Source organism: Pistacia vera, unplaced genomic scaffold, assembly GCF_008641045.1.
Source record: "Pistacia vera cultivar Batoury unplaced genomic scaffold, PisVer_v2 Contig18, whole genome shotgun sequence".
NCBI classification, from domain to species: Eukaryota; Viridiplantae; Streptophyta; class Magnoliopsida; order Sapindales; family Anacardiaceae; genus Pistacia; species Pistacia vera.
Genome location: NW_022195898.1, coordinates 247,843 through 261,385, shown reverse-complemented (window position 1 = coordinate 261,385; position 13,543 = coordinate 247,843). Strand labels below are relative to the sequence as shown.

Genomic DNA, 13,543 nt, shown 5'->3' with positions numbered 1-13,543 from the left:
TGCAATATATGGTTAAGAACTTACACATAGAGTTAAAGAGAATCCAATACGGGTTTTGATTTATATATATATATATATATATGGGATATACAATATTGAGAGATGCGAAATCCAAGTCATGAAAGATTGAAAGCAGACGATAATATGACCAAGTAATCAAACATAAGAACCACAGATCAAAAACTGAAAATTTGAAAGATGAATTTAGTTGCTGTGTAAATTAACTAAAATTTTAGACACATCATCTTCATAAATCCAATAGGCCTTTGTTGCCGGTCTTTTTTTTTTTTTTTTTTTCTAGGACAAAAATTAGTTGTAGTAATAAGATTCCAAGTCAACTGCCTTCAAGTGATCGAGTGGTTCGATATAAACTTTTGGATGTGTTAATATGTGAAACTGTTAAGACTGTGTTGTATTGTGCTTTATTAATGCGTTTCCGTTTCAAGCTATTTAAGTTCAGTCTTGGCCCTTGATCTTTGTAAAATCCAACAGCTAAAATCTTCTCTGGTGGTCAACATATAAAACCAGAAAGTTTGCACAGTGGTATGTTGGGAAAATTCGCGATCAAATGCTCTTTGTTGTGGTTCTTAATCTCAATATGTTCTCTTGTGTAAATTGGGTTGTAATCCATCCAAAAGTTATATTTCTTTTGTGAGTAGAGAATCAGGAACATGCTTCTCTAGAGGATTGTAGATTTACAGTAACAATAGTAGAAAGGTTGAGGTTCTTAGAGTGAGTGTTTGAGCCAGAGTTTGAATGTGTTCTTGAGGTATGTACTCAGTGATTCTGTGATAATAATAGTGCAGCGAGCCTCCATATTCTGGAGCTCAATGTGGACGTAGCTTGTTCAATCTTGAACAAGTGAACTATGGTAAAAGATCGTGTGTTGTTCTGTCCTGTTTTTTATCTTTGTTTGGTTGGTTAGAATCTTGATTTTTGGTTAGGTAGACTCAATTTTATAACAGCGGTATTAGAGCTGAGTTTAGGGTCTCTTGAATTTTACATTCTAGGGTTTTCTTGATTTGGGAAATTTTCTAGGGTTTGATAGTTCCTAGAGTCCTAGGGTTCCAAACACAACAAGAATTCGCAAAATCTCAGTGAGTCGAGTCCATCATCATAATCTTGATTCTTTAGGGTTTGCTTCTGAACCCAATCCATGAGCATCACGCGCATGGAAATCTCCCAATATGATGGGAAGATTGATTTCAACACTTAGAAAAAAAAAAAAAGATGGAGGCACTCTTATCCCGCAATAAGGTGGAATTGCACTGGAAAAGGACACCACCAAATAGCCTGAAGAAAAGCTGAAAAAGAAGTCAGAAGTAGATGAAGAAACGTATAATCTAATTATCATGAACCTGTTCGACACTATACTGTGGAAGGTGGATGGCCTGGAATCTCCAATCGCTCTCTAGGGTAAACTCAAATCTTTATATGCTCTTCAGTCAGCACCTAATTTAGCTTTTTTTAAAGGTGCATTATTCTCATATAAAATGGACATAGCTAAATCTTTAAATGAAAATTTGGATGAATTTCTAAATATGACCCTAACTCTAAAAGGTACTGACCAAGAACTAGGAGACTCTAGTCTTGTTATGATTCTGTTAAACTCCCTGCCAGAAGAGTATCTAGTTGTAAAGAATGTCTGACAGTATAGTGACACAGTCCTAGTGTGGATTTGATAGTTTCCAAGTTAAAATCTAGGGAACTAGAATTGAAAATTCAAAAAAGAAATGGTAGTAATCTGTTTGTAAAAGGCAGGTTTGATACTGGACAGTTTGGTAAAGAAACTGAAAAGAACTCTCAGAGTAACTTAGGCTCTAAAACCAAAAAGAAAGGTAAGGGGAATGGGAAACCTAAGGGAGAATCTAAAAATTGTTTCTTTTGTAATAAATCAGGGCATCTTAAGAAAAACTGTTACGAATGGATTAAAAAAAAACTGAAACCAACCTAGCTAGCACAAGCAGTAACATTGAGATCTCTGAAGCACTTACTATTTTTAATGTTGCTAGGGTTTATGAGTGGGTGTTAGACTCAGGGTGTACTTTCCATATGAGTCCAAACAAAAATCGATTCCAAAGACTTAAAATTGGTGAACAAGAAACAGTTCATGGGTAATAACCATTCCTATAAGGTTCAAGGCATAGGTGACATAACCATTAGGCTGAATGATGGTAAGGTGGTTCTGCTAACTAGGGTTAGATACATACCTGAACTCAAGAGTAACCTGATTTCACTAGGAACATTAGATGAATCTGGTTGTTCCTATAAAACACAAAATTGTTGCCTAGAAGTGTACAAAAATGGTAATGTATTGCTTAAGGGTGTTCAAAAGAATGGCTTATATATCTTATGTGGTCACTATTATCCTGAAGTGTTAAATACTGCTCTACTGTCTACTGTCTACTAAAGTGTTTGTGATATGTTTACAAGTCCTAAAACACTTGTAAACATGAGTAGACAAGGAATTACAAGTCCTAAAACACTTGCTAATTCGGTTGAATCAAAGAATTTCATTCCAAGTCCTAAAACACTTGGATTGTGGAGTGTGGAAAGCATTGGAGGAGATTCGGCCCAAGCAAGTCCCAAGGGGAGAGAGAGCCCAAGCACTTCGGCCCAAACCATTCCAAGCCCAAGCCCAACAAAGGAAGCTCAAGTCCACCAAGAGAAAAGCCCAAGTGTTGAAGTAAGCCCATTCGGCCCATTTCTCATTCCAAAGGGGAAAGTCCACTTGAACCCTTATTGGATCCAATTGCAAGATCTTCAAGGCCCAATCTCTTGCACCCTTATTAGTAGACTTGATTAGGATCATTGATCAAGTTTTGGGCTAATAAAGTGAGTTTTTTCAACTAATAGGGTGGTTGAAGACATGAACCCTAGAATTAGGGAATCATGTCCCTTTTTGCATTAAATGGGTATGGCCTTAAATTTGAATGGAAGGCTTGTAATTTTTGTGTAATATTTATTAATTTTCATTTTCTTGTAATGTATTTGTTGATTACTCTTTTAACCTTGTAATTGCCTATATAAAGGCAACTATTCTCCTTGTAAAGTTAGTTCATGAAAATTATCAAAAACTTGGTTTAACCATTGAGAGAACTTTGTGTTCTTATTGAGATTTCTTTATCCAAGTCTTGGCAAGGAGATTTGGTGGTGAATCGATTCAAGTTGGTGGAGAATTCTTTTATGCTTGAAGTGTTCATTCTTGTCTTAACCTAAAAATTGCAAGTAAGTGTAACATTGCTTCTATTTGTGTTTGGCCGAATTTGAGCTTGAGTTTAGGGCATTTTTTTGTGTTGTTTGTTGTTGAAAATTGGTTGGATTTGGATCAGTTTGCTGCAGAGAAATGACATCTGAGATTGGGCCACATAAGCCAAAATGGCATGACTGCACTTAGACAGTAGGGCTATTTTGGTAATGATTTTGTTTCTAATTTAAATTTCTATGAGACTTGTGTTCTTGGTAAACAGCACAGGATGAGTTTCCGAAAAGGAACTCATCTTACTACAAATTGTTTGGACTATGTGCATGCTAACCTTTGGGGTCTAGAAAGTGTCAAGTCACATGGAGGGAACACATATTTTCTCTCCATTGTAGACGATTACAGTAGGAAAGTATGGGTATACCTTCTCAGGACTAACGATGAAGCCTTGACTAAGTTCAAAGGCTGGAAAATCTTGGTAGAAAACCAAACAAATAGAAAAGTCAAGGCCCTTATGACTGATAATGGGTTGAAATTCTGTAACCTAGAATTTGACACTTGCTGTAGTAATAAGGGGGTATTAAGGCATAGGATGGTCAGGGGAACACCACAACAAAATGGGGTTGCAGAGAGGATGAATAGAACACTTCTAGAAAGGGTTAGATGCCTTTTTGTTTACTGTTGGTTTTCCCAAAACCTTTTGGGGAGAAGCCCTAACCACCGCAGCTTACCTAATCAATAGGAGTCCATCAAGTTCGATAGGATTTAAGTGTCCTGAAGAGAGATGGTCAGGAAGGAGACCAAACCTAAGTTACCTAAGGGTGTTTGGGTGTGCAGCTTATGCACACACCCGAGATGGTAAGTTAGAGCCTAGGTCCCTAAAATTGTGCATTTTTAGGGTATCAAGAAAGGACCAAAGGCTATAGTTTGTGGGAAAGGGATGCTCCAGGGATTAGAGTAATAATCAATTGTGATGTAGTCTTTAATAAGACCATGTTTCCTTGCAAGCTTTCTAGCAATAATGTAGGTAAGTCAAAGAGTGAATCTGAAAGGTCTGATCAAGCTGAGAGATCCCAGTTTGAGGTGGCGCCAGCAAGTTTGACTGAGCACCCTGAACTACCAGAAGCTATTGAATCAGAAAATGACCCACTGCCTAACAATGAGGACCAAGATGAAGAAAGGGAACAGGCTAAAAACATTGATAAAGCCCAAAATGACAACTTGGCAGAATATCAGCTAGTTAGAGATAAAGTGAGGAAAGAGATTAGGCCCCCCACCATGTTTAACTATGCTGACCTAATCTATACAGCCTTGGTTTCTGGTGTAGAGATCCAAAAGTTTGAGCCTGAAACCTATGAAGAAGCCATGAGCTCTAGAGACATAGACAAATGGCTAGCAGCCATAAAGGAAAAATGAGGTCCTTGAAGCTGAACAAAACTTGGTCTTTGGTCCCAAAACCAATCGATCAGAAGCTGATGGAGTGCAAATGGCTCTACAAGTTAAAGGAAGGCATAAAAAGCTCAGACCCGCCAAGATACAAAGTCGGACTTGTGGCTAAGGGCTTCACACAGAGGGTAGGTATTGACTTTACTGAAATCTTTTCACCTGTAATTAAGTTTAAAACTATTAGGCTAATGCTTTCAATTATGGCTCATTATGATTTAGAATTGGAACAATTAGATGTTAAAACAGTATTTTTACATGGTGAATTGGAAGAAAAGATATTTATGAGTCAACCGATTGGTTTTAGGGATAGGAACTAGCCTGAATATGCATGTTTGCCTATTGCATAAGTCTATTTATGGCCTTAAACAATCCCTTAGGCAGTGGTATAAGAGATTTGACTCATTCATAGTAAGAGTTGCATTCACTAGAAGTGAATATGATAATTGTTTCTATTTTGTTTGCATAAATAACATCTCTATATACCTACTATTGTACATAGATGACATGCTATTAATATGCAAATCTAAGTCACACATAGATGAACTAAAAGCAAAACTAAGTGTTGAGTTTGATATGAAATATTTAGGTTCTGCAAAAAGGATTTTGGGGATGATAATTGATAGAAACAGGAAACTAAATAGACTAAAGCTTCACCAACTGCCATACCTACAAAAACTGACTTCTAGATTTGGAATGGCTGAATCTAAACCTGTAAACATACCCTTAGCTGGTCACTTTACCTTGAGTAAATTGTAGTGCCCAAAAACAGATGCTGAAGTGCTAAAAATGGAAAATATTCCTTACTCATGTGCCATAGGATCAGTGATGTATGTCATGATAAGTACCAGACCTGATTTGTCATTTTCTATATCATTATTAAGTAGATTTATGTCAAATCCAGGAATATAACATTGGGTTGCATTGAAATGGCTATTTAGGTACATTAATAGTACAGTGCATATTGGATTAGATTTTGCAAGAGAAACACTACACTTGATCTTGTTGGGTATGTAGACTTTGATTTTGCAGGTGATCGAGACTCAAGGAAATCCACTACAGCCTATTACTTCACCTTAGGAGGCAATTGCATCAGTTGGAAATTACAATTGCAACCATTAGTTACACTGTCCACAACAGAAGCTGAGTATGTGGCAGTGGCTGATGCTTTTAAGGAGGCCATATGGTTTCAAGGAATCCAGAAAGAAGCAAGTTTGATGGATTGACTTGTGACTGTGCATTCTAACAGTCAAAGTGTCATTCACTTAAGCAAGAACCTCGTTTTTCATGAGAGGACAAAGCAGGTGGACGTGAAGTATCATTTTATGCGAGACCACATCTGAAAAGGGAAGTTGAACTTACTGAAAATACCAACTGAAGAAAATCCAGCTGATATGAGGACAAAAGTGGCAACTCTTGCAAAGTTCAAGCATTGCTTGAACTTATTGCACATCAACTTATCCAAATAGAGTTGAGAAGGCGTATGTGAGAAGCTTGATGTACTGGCGGTTTGTTGTTTGAAGTAACGGCTTCAAGGTGGAGATTGTTAATGTGTGAAACCATTAAAACTGTCATATTGTGCTTTATTAATGCGTTGTCGTTTCAAGCTATTTAAGTTCAGTCTTGGACCTTGATCTCTGTCAAATCCAATGGCTAAAATCTTCTCTGGTGGTCAACATATAAAAGCAGAAAGTTTGCACAGTGGGATGTTGGGAAAATTCGCGATCAAATGCTCTTTGTTGTGGTTCTTAATCTCAATATGTTCTCTTGTGATAATTGGGTTGTAATCCATCCAAAAGTTGTGTTTCTTTTGTGAGTAGAGAATCAGGAATAGGCTTCTCTAGAGGATTGTAGATTACGGTAACAATAGTAGAAAGGTTGAGGTTCTTGAGAGTGAGTGTTTGAGCTAGAGTTTGAGTGTGTTCTTGAGGTTTGTACTAAGTGATTCTGTGATAATAATAGTGCAGTGAGCCTCCATATTCTGGAGCTCAACGTGGGCGTAGCTTGTTCAATCTTGAACAAGTGAACCACGGTAAAAGATCGTGTGTTGTTCTTTCCTGTATTTGATCTTTGTTTGGTTGGTTAGAATCTTGATTTTTGGTTAGGTGGACTCGGTTTTATAATAGGGTGTATTACTCGAGAGGTCCTGAGTTCAAGTCTTGGTTCGGTTGCTAATAAGGGGTGGCCACTAAAGCTCTTACCAGGACCCCGAGGGATTAGTTAAGGTATGCGTAAATTGTCTGAACATTACTAGTTATTGAAAAAAAAATTTGAAAGTATGTATATAAAATGAAAGCTTCTAATCTCCAAGCAGCTTCTGATTGAAGCTGGTGAAAATAAAAAATGACTTGAATTACTTCCTCATCGAACAGCTTCTAATGAAAGCTTTTTCCGAAATTTCTCTAATATCAATCCATGCACTTAAAACATCCCACCAGCAAAGAAAGCAAAATACTCTTCAAACTCAGCTTTCAATTGTTCATATCGAGATCATTCAATATGTTTTTTATATCAAAAGCATGCCTTTAACAACCTCAGTTCTCTCAGCATACACCGCCTTCACAGCATCAGCAATGCTGGTTCGTACTGTGATTAACGAAGTTCAGAATGTAACCAACCAGATATTACCCAAGCAACTCCCAGCTATGATGTTGTCCAAACTTGGAGGCCTTTGCGGAAATCCTTCTTCTCAAAGTGACTCTCATCATTGATGAGTGTAATGGGTACTCAATCAATCAATTGGACGAATTAGCTTGTGTCTACTTGCGCACAAAAATCACTGCGTCCCTGGAGAGACTTAAGGTGTCCAAAGCACCAAAAGATAAGAAGCTCTCAGTGACAACCAACAAAGGTGAAAAGATCATTGACATATTTGAAGGTATCCACCTCGTGTGGGAAATGGCTTGTAAGGAAACAAAAGAAGCATCTCGAGAGGGAAGGTTGGAAAAGTGAGTAGTGGAGCTCAGTTTTCATAAGTACATGGAGAAGGTATTGAGCATTTACTTGCCATATGTAATGGAGAGATCAAATAATATAAAAGAAGAAAACAAAGTGGTGAAGTTCTATCCATGAGGACATTTCGGTGGGGACAACGATGGAGGAGCATGGGATTCAACCAATCTTGACCATCCAGCCACTTCTGACAAGATTGCAATGGACCCACCACTCAAGAAGGAACTGGTAGATGACTTGGACAGATTTGTGAGAAGAAGAAACCTCTATAAAAGAGTCGGAAGGCATGGAAACGTGGATACTTATTGTATGGCCCTTCTGGTACTGGTAAGTCAAGTTTGACCACGGCCATAGCCAACTACTTAAAATTAAATATCTATATTTGGAGCTCGGAAGTATTTACAATAATTCGGAACTTATAAGATTTCTGCTGTCAACCTCAAACCGTTCAATACTAGTGATTGAAGATATTGATTGCAGCTTTGAGTTGCAAGATAGAGAAGCCGGAGAATGTGAAGAGATTGGCAGCCATAGTCCGGGTTGCTTAATTATTTCATTGACTGTGGTCAAGCTGCGGTGATGAGAGAATAATTATATTTACCAGCAACCACAAAGATAGACTAGACCATGCACTGATAAGGCCAGGCCGGTTGGCGTGCACATCAACATGCCCTACTGCAGTCCAAGTGGGTTCAGGATTTTAGTTTCGAACTACTTGGGCATCACTAGTCACAGTTCGTTTCCTGAAATTGATGAATTGATAACGGAAGTGGAACTGTGAAAGTGACACCGGCAGAGATTGCAGAAGACCTCATGAGACGTGAAGATGTTGATGTTGCTCTTGAAGGAGTAGTCAAGTTTCTCCAAATGAAGAAGACACAAGTTGGTGCAAGAGGAAGCCAAGAGGGGAAGCTGAGATAAAGGTGAATATGTTCTTGATAATAATTGAAGGGCAAAGAGGATGAGAAGTAAGGCGAAAAATAAGGCCGGCTGGTCTTGTAAGGGAGAACAAGTTGAAATTTAGCAGAGGATTGAAGTGCTGCAAACCATGAACCACCAATGCAAAGTTATGTTAATGTCTCTGTCTTGAAGTCCCATACCCAATAAATCATGTCATTACAAACAGTATGATTGTGAATAAAATTTCATTGATGGTGCAATAATGGAAACTAAAATGGAAACTAAACAGGATTATTGATTGTATGGAGGTAAATACCGTGCGATTTAGTCCTCCTGTCTGATACCAAAATGGAAACAAAAAAAAAGGGCCTTTTTTTGTGGAGAAAAAATAACGCCCACCGTGGGGCTCGAACCCACGACCACAAGGTTAAGAGCCTTGCGCTCTACCGACTGAGCTAGACGGGCGAGTTGAACAATATAAAATACAATCATAATCAAGATATTCAAAAGACAATCTCAAACTTCACCAGCACATTTCCCCTCTAACAATTGAGTTAGACGGGGAATTTTGAATTCAAAATACAGGTAAATAAATAATGTTTTACATTCTTGATCATATCCGAAAACAAATCTAATTGTTATATAATATTAGCTTCTAAGACATTAATAAATTTCCATGAATTTTCACTTAGTAGAATCAACCAGCTTAGCGTGTATGAGATGTGAATCTAAAGGCTTCCGTTATGAAATACATGATACTATGTATTCCCCACCCAGAAGAGGAAGGCCAAGAAAAGAAACCAAAATCCATTGATTACGAAGGCTGTACATCTCCTCTACGAAACCAAAAGAAAAATTATGCCCCTTGGAAAGGGACAAAAAGAACTAGAAAAGAAGATACAAGAAAAATTTACAACAGGAGCACCTTAACATTGAGAAAGTGAGTAGCTCTTGCTCTTCCAGAAAAAGCTAAAGCCTCTCCCCATCTTTTTCCTTGAGACCGATTTACATAGTGGTTTTGATTCAGGAGAAAGATCAGGTGCGGCAGCAAGTGTTGGTGTGGTCTTTTCGCTATCATCAACCTGTTGTCTAATGTCAACAGGAGGATGATCTCGTTGCCGTTGCTCCCGGAACAGCATCAAAAGTTTTTGTGCTTTATCTCGCCCTCTTGTGGTCCCATTCACCGAAATTGACACTAGTGCAGGTATGACACCCTCTTGTAAGACCATTTGACAGCATTTCTCACTCCCATTACACAAAATGAAAAGGCATGCAACAGCTTGCTCCTGTTCAATGGCTTCTCCAGTGTCTAACACTGTTGCAAGTCCAGCAATTAGGCCAGGGGCTGAAAGCATCTCATTTTTTCCTGCTTGACTTGAAGCCAAATTTAGCAAAACAGCCAAGGATTTTTCTGTCCACATGCGGTCACCAGCAATAGCTAGAGATTGGAGGCCACAAATAATACCAGCAGAAAGAAGGTTTGGAATATTGGAGGGGACAGTGGAAAGGTTGAAAAGGGCATGAAGGGCATCAAGCTTGCATTGTACTTCAGTTTTACCTTTACAAAGCTGAACTAAAAATTGGACAGCCTGACTAGAGCCAATTATGGACTTGGCATCTTCAAAGCAGGAGAGATTCAGATAGACAGCTGTTGCTGATCCATGAGAGTTGGGGTTGGAGATCATTTTCTCCAGCAATTGAATTATTCCTGTTGCTAACATCAATTCCTTGTTCCTGAAATCACATAATAAATAAATAAGCAAACAAGAAAAGAGTAGTGACATCAAATTATCTACATGGTTCATAAATAAATAAAGATATGGCTATGTTCTCTCCACTAACGATGTATTTGGTCTCTCCATACAAGGTAAAAAACATTGAATGACAGGCTATCATGACAGCAAAAAGCAAAGAACATTCTGTTACAATTCCAAGGAAGAGGACTCTGTAATATCTTCTTTATATTGAGTCTAACACTTCAAAAAAATAAAAATAGAGGTTTGCGTGAATCTAAAAATATATCTGAACTCTCATCATTCAAAACAAAGTTGACAATAAGAGAAGAGAAACAAGGCAAAAGACCAAAACTATCTAGAATGCCAGACAGGAGAACATAGAGTAAAACAGGATCAAGCTTATCACAGAAGTGAAGTGCAAGCAGCTTAGCTGAATAATAATTGCAAGAAACATCTAAAACACATCGTAATCTAGGGAATTTCTTCATTCTTCTGTACTGTTCTTTTATTCCTACATGTCTTATGTCAGCTACAGGCCACATTCATTACTACCAATTCGGCAACCAAGGCAGGTAATTAACGCTTTAAATCTAGGGAAACATTAGACAAGAGCACAAACCTGTTATTGTTGACAGCAAGGTTAAAAAGAGCCATTGCTCCAATTTCTTGAGCATAAGAATCTCTCTGATGCACAGCTGACTCTAGAAACCTCAACAGTGCTTCAACAAACCCATTTGCCCCCACGAAAATTCTGGCCTCTTCATCATCCTTCAGCAAGAGCCGTATTTGTTCTACAACATTGCATTTCTTTCTCAAGTCTTCTTCTCCATTCAAGACATTCAGGAAATCCTGATATCTTTCAAGCATATTAACTTCAGACTCTTCCTCCTGGACATATGCATTTTCAAGTTCACAGTATTCCGACTCCTCGATAGTTCCACTCTCCTCCACAGGGACAACCTTCACCTCCTTCAACTTATAAGAACGGGCACTTCCAATTGATCTCGAATTAGTGGAGTCAGACTCAGACAAAGCCAGTCTCCAATAGTTAAGATCAAGAGATTCAGGGGGCCCATCAGGAACAGAAACTCCATTCTGTTCACACCAGCTGGCAATCAGACCTTTAACACAGTAATTAGGGGTCAAACAAAGATGAGGCAGGTTCTGTCGAGTCTTTGGACAGGTGTTGTGCCCATCACTGAACCATTTTTCAATGCATATCCTTTCATACGTTTGTCCAGAAGCAATTATCACTGGATCATACATAAGCTGCAAAGATATTGGACACCTCAATTCTTCTGGCGCAAGAGGCATCTGCCCCGATTTTCTATTGTTTGACCTAAAATTGAAAGAACTAAGTTTTGACAGTTGACGGTCAAAGGCATGCCCTCCTTCCTCAAAAGAACTCTGCACAGTTGGCGAACAAGGTGTTGAACCTTGCGAATCATTGTCATCCATTACCTCACTTCTAAATAACTTAGAGTATTTCCTCATAAGGTGCAAAAGATATGCCACAATTGATTCTTTCCGCTTGTCTTCCTCCGAACGAGCTCTTTCAATAAGTTTCTTGAGAGCCCTTCTTTCTGTAAGAGATGCTCTGGAAGAAGTAATACCAAGTCTAGTAGCAGCTTGGTGAAACAATTCAAGTTCATTATTGTCATTAGAGTCGTTGAATTTTCTACCCTGCTGGAGTAATGCAATTATATCATCCCCAACTTGCTTCTCTGAAGCATCTAGAGAAAAAACAATGCCCTCAAGTTCATTCACAACTTCCAAAATCTGAAAGTGGTTTAATCAAAAATAGGGTTAGTGATACTTGTAAGCAAAGTAGACAAAAATAACATCTAATGAAAACCACTAAAGTCACAATCAAGAAAGGACATTATCCATGATAAACTACAATAATCTAAATGAAGGCAATACATTGCAAGAAAACACCTCTTTACAGGTCGTGTAAGAAGTACTTGAATTACTTATGAAATAATCCAACATGAAAGCAACAATTGTTATCTAAAGTAAACTTCTGAAAGCACTCCTTTTGTCCAACTTTCACATTTTCAGTCTTCATTTTAAATTTCCCTTCTCTGTTTTGCTACCCATTACATTCAAAGGAGAAGTTTTGTTCAATGAACTATAATAATATAGGACTGCAAGAAAATTACCTGAGACCCAATAGATTGTGGAACAATATCTTCAACACGCCTAAGACTCTCAACAAGAGCACCACGTGCCTTCTCAAATTTTAGAAGCACAGAATCCCCAGTTATAGCCTACATGATAAAAAAAGGTACCATTAGTACACTTGTTACAACAGAATTCCCTTCTCTTATTACAACATCAATATTTGAAAAATGGGGGTGAAATCCTAAACATTGACGTCCAAATAACTAAAAAAAACGATAATAATGCACTAAATGTTCATACCAAGTAAAGTTTACTACATTCCGAGCAGTGTTGAAGAATATTCTTGGCCTTCTCAAGTGCTATGTGCAATGAACATAAGGCCTGAATACCAGATTTGCTCCTAGGCCGTGAAGCTTCCAAAGAAGGAAAAATTGACAAGATTTTGCAGTAGATTGCTGACAGTTTCTTGCACATTTCCCCATGTAACTGCATCAGAAACCATTATCAGCAGCAGCAAGAAAAACTGTGAAACTCTAGAGAACTTTAGCCAACACTAATGATTTTGTATAAATAAGTCAAGGTTAACTGGATGTTTAAACGAGCGACTTGATTTATTTAACAATATATAGCACTATAGTTTCAATGTTCATTGACTTTAATCAATAATCGAACTTCCATTAAAAGCTTGAAAGTCTTTCTTGATTTGAGTTAAAATATCTCTTGATTTGGAATTATGAATTACATTTTCTTATTTAATAACCAATTAAGTTAACCAACCCCAAGTACATGGTATTAACCTTTCTCAAGTTGAATAATTTAAAAAACTAACAAAGTCAGTAAGTCCGCAATACAAACTTAATCAGTCTAAAGTTATCGCATTCATACCTTGGCATCACTAGCCGCAAACAGACTTTCTTCAACCTCAGCTATATCCATAATTCACTGTCACCGCCGAAAGCTAAAAGGCAAATTTATATAGTCTGAAATGGAAGGGAAGTAAAACAGAATCAGCACAAACAAAAAGTGTTGCTGATTTTTGTTGAATTACTTTCTTGCAACAACCAGAAAAGCAAATTAATAACTACACTCTCAATCATTTTCACCCAATAATCAACCATAAATTTCTATAAGCTTAGCTAAAACATCTTCTTTTTTTTTTTTCTCCTTCTTAGTTTTAAATTGGCTA

At 37.7% G+C, this 13,543-nt stretch overlaps 1 protein-coding gene, 1 non-coding gene and 1 pseudogene across 2 annotated transcripts; 1 reads left to right on the top strand and 2 right to left on the bottom strand.

Annotated features, from left to right (window-relative positions):
* Positions 1–7,023: 7,023 nt before the first annotated feature.
* LOC116126467 lies at positions 7,024–8,694 on the top strand (annotated as a pseudogene).
* A 195-nt stretch (positions 8,695–8,889) lies between these two features.
* TRNAK-CUU lies at positions 8,890–8,962 on the bottom strand. The gene has a single exon. It is a non-coding gene; the product is annotated as a tRNA-Lys (tRNA).
* A 68-nt stretch (positions 8,963–9,030) lies between these two features.
* On the bottom strand, positions 9,031–13,340 carry LOC116126435 (U-box domain-containing protein 6-like). The gene is made up of 5 exons (XM_031412126.1): positions 13,243–13,340; positions 12,658–12,843; positions 12,396–12,503; positions 10,853–12,012; positions 9,031–10,231 (listed from the first exon to the last, which is right to left on the bottom strand). Exons 1-5 carry the CDS (start codon positions 13,291–13,293, stop codon positions 9,424–9,426), a joined length of 2,313 nt encoding a protein of 770 aa, XP_031267986.1. The 5' UTR covers positions 13,294–13,340; the 3' UTR covers positions 9,031–9,423.
* Positions 13,341–13,543: the final 203 nt, after the last annotated feature.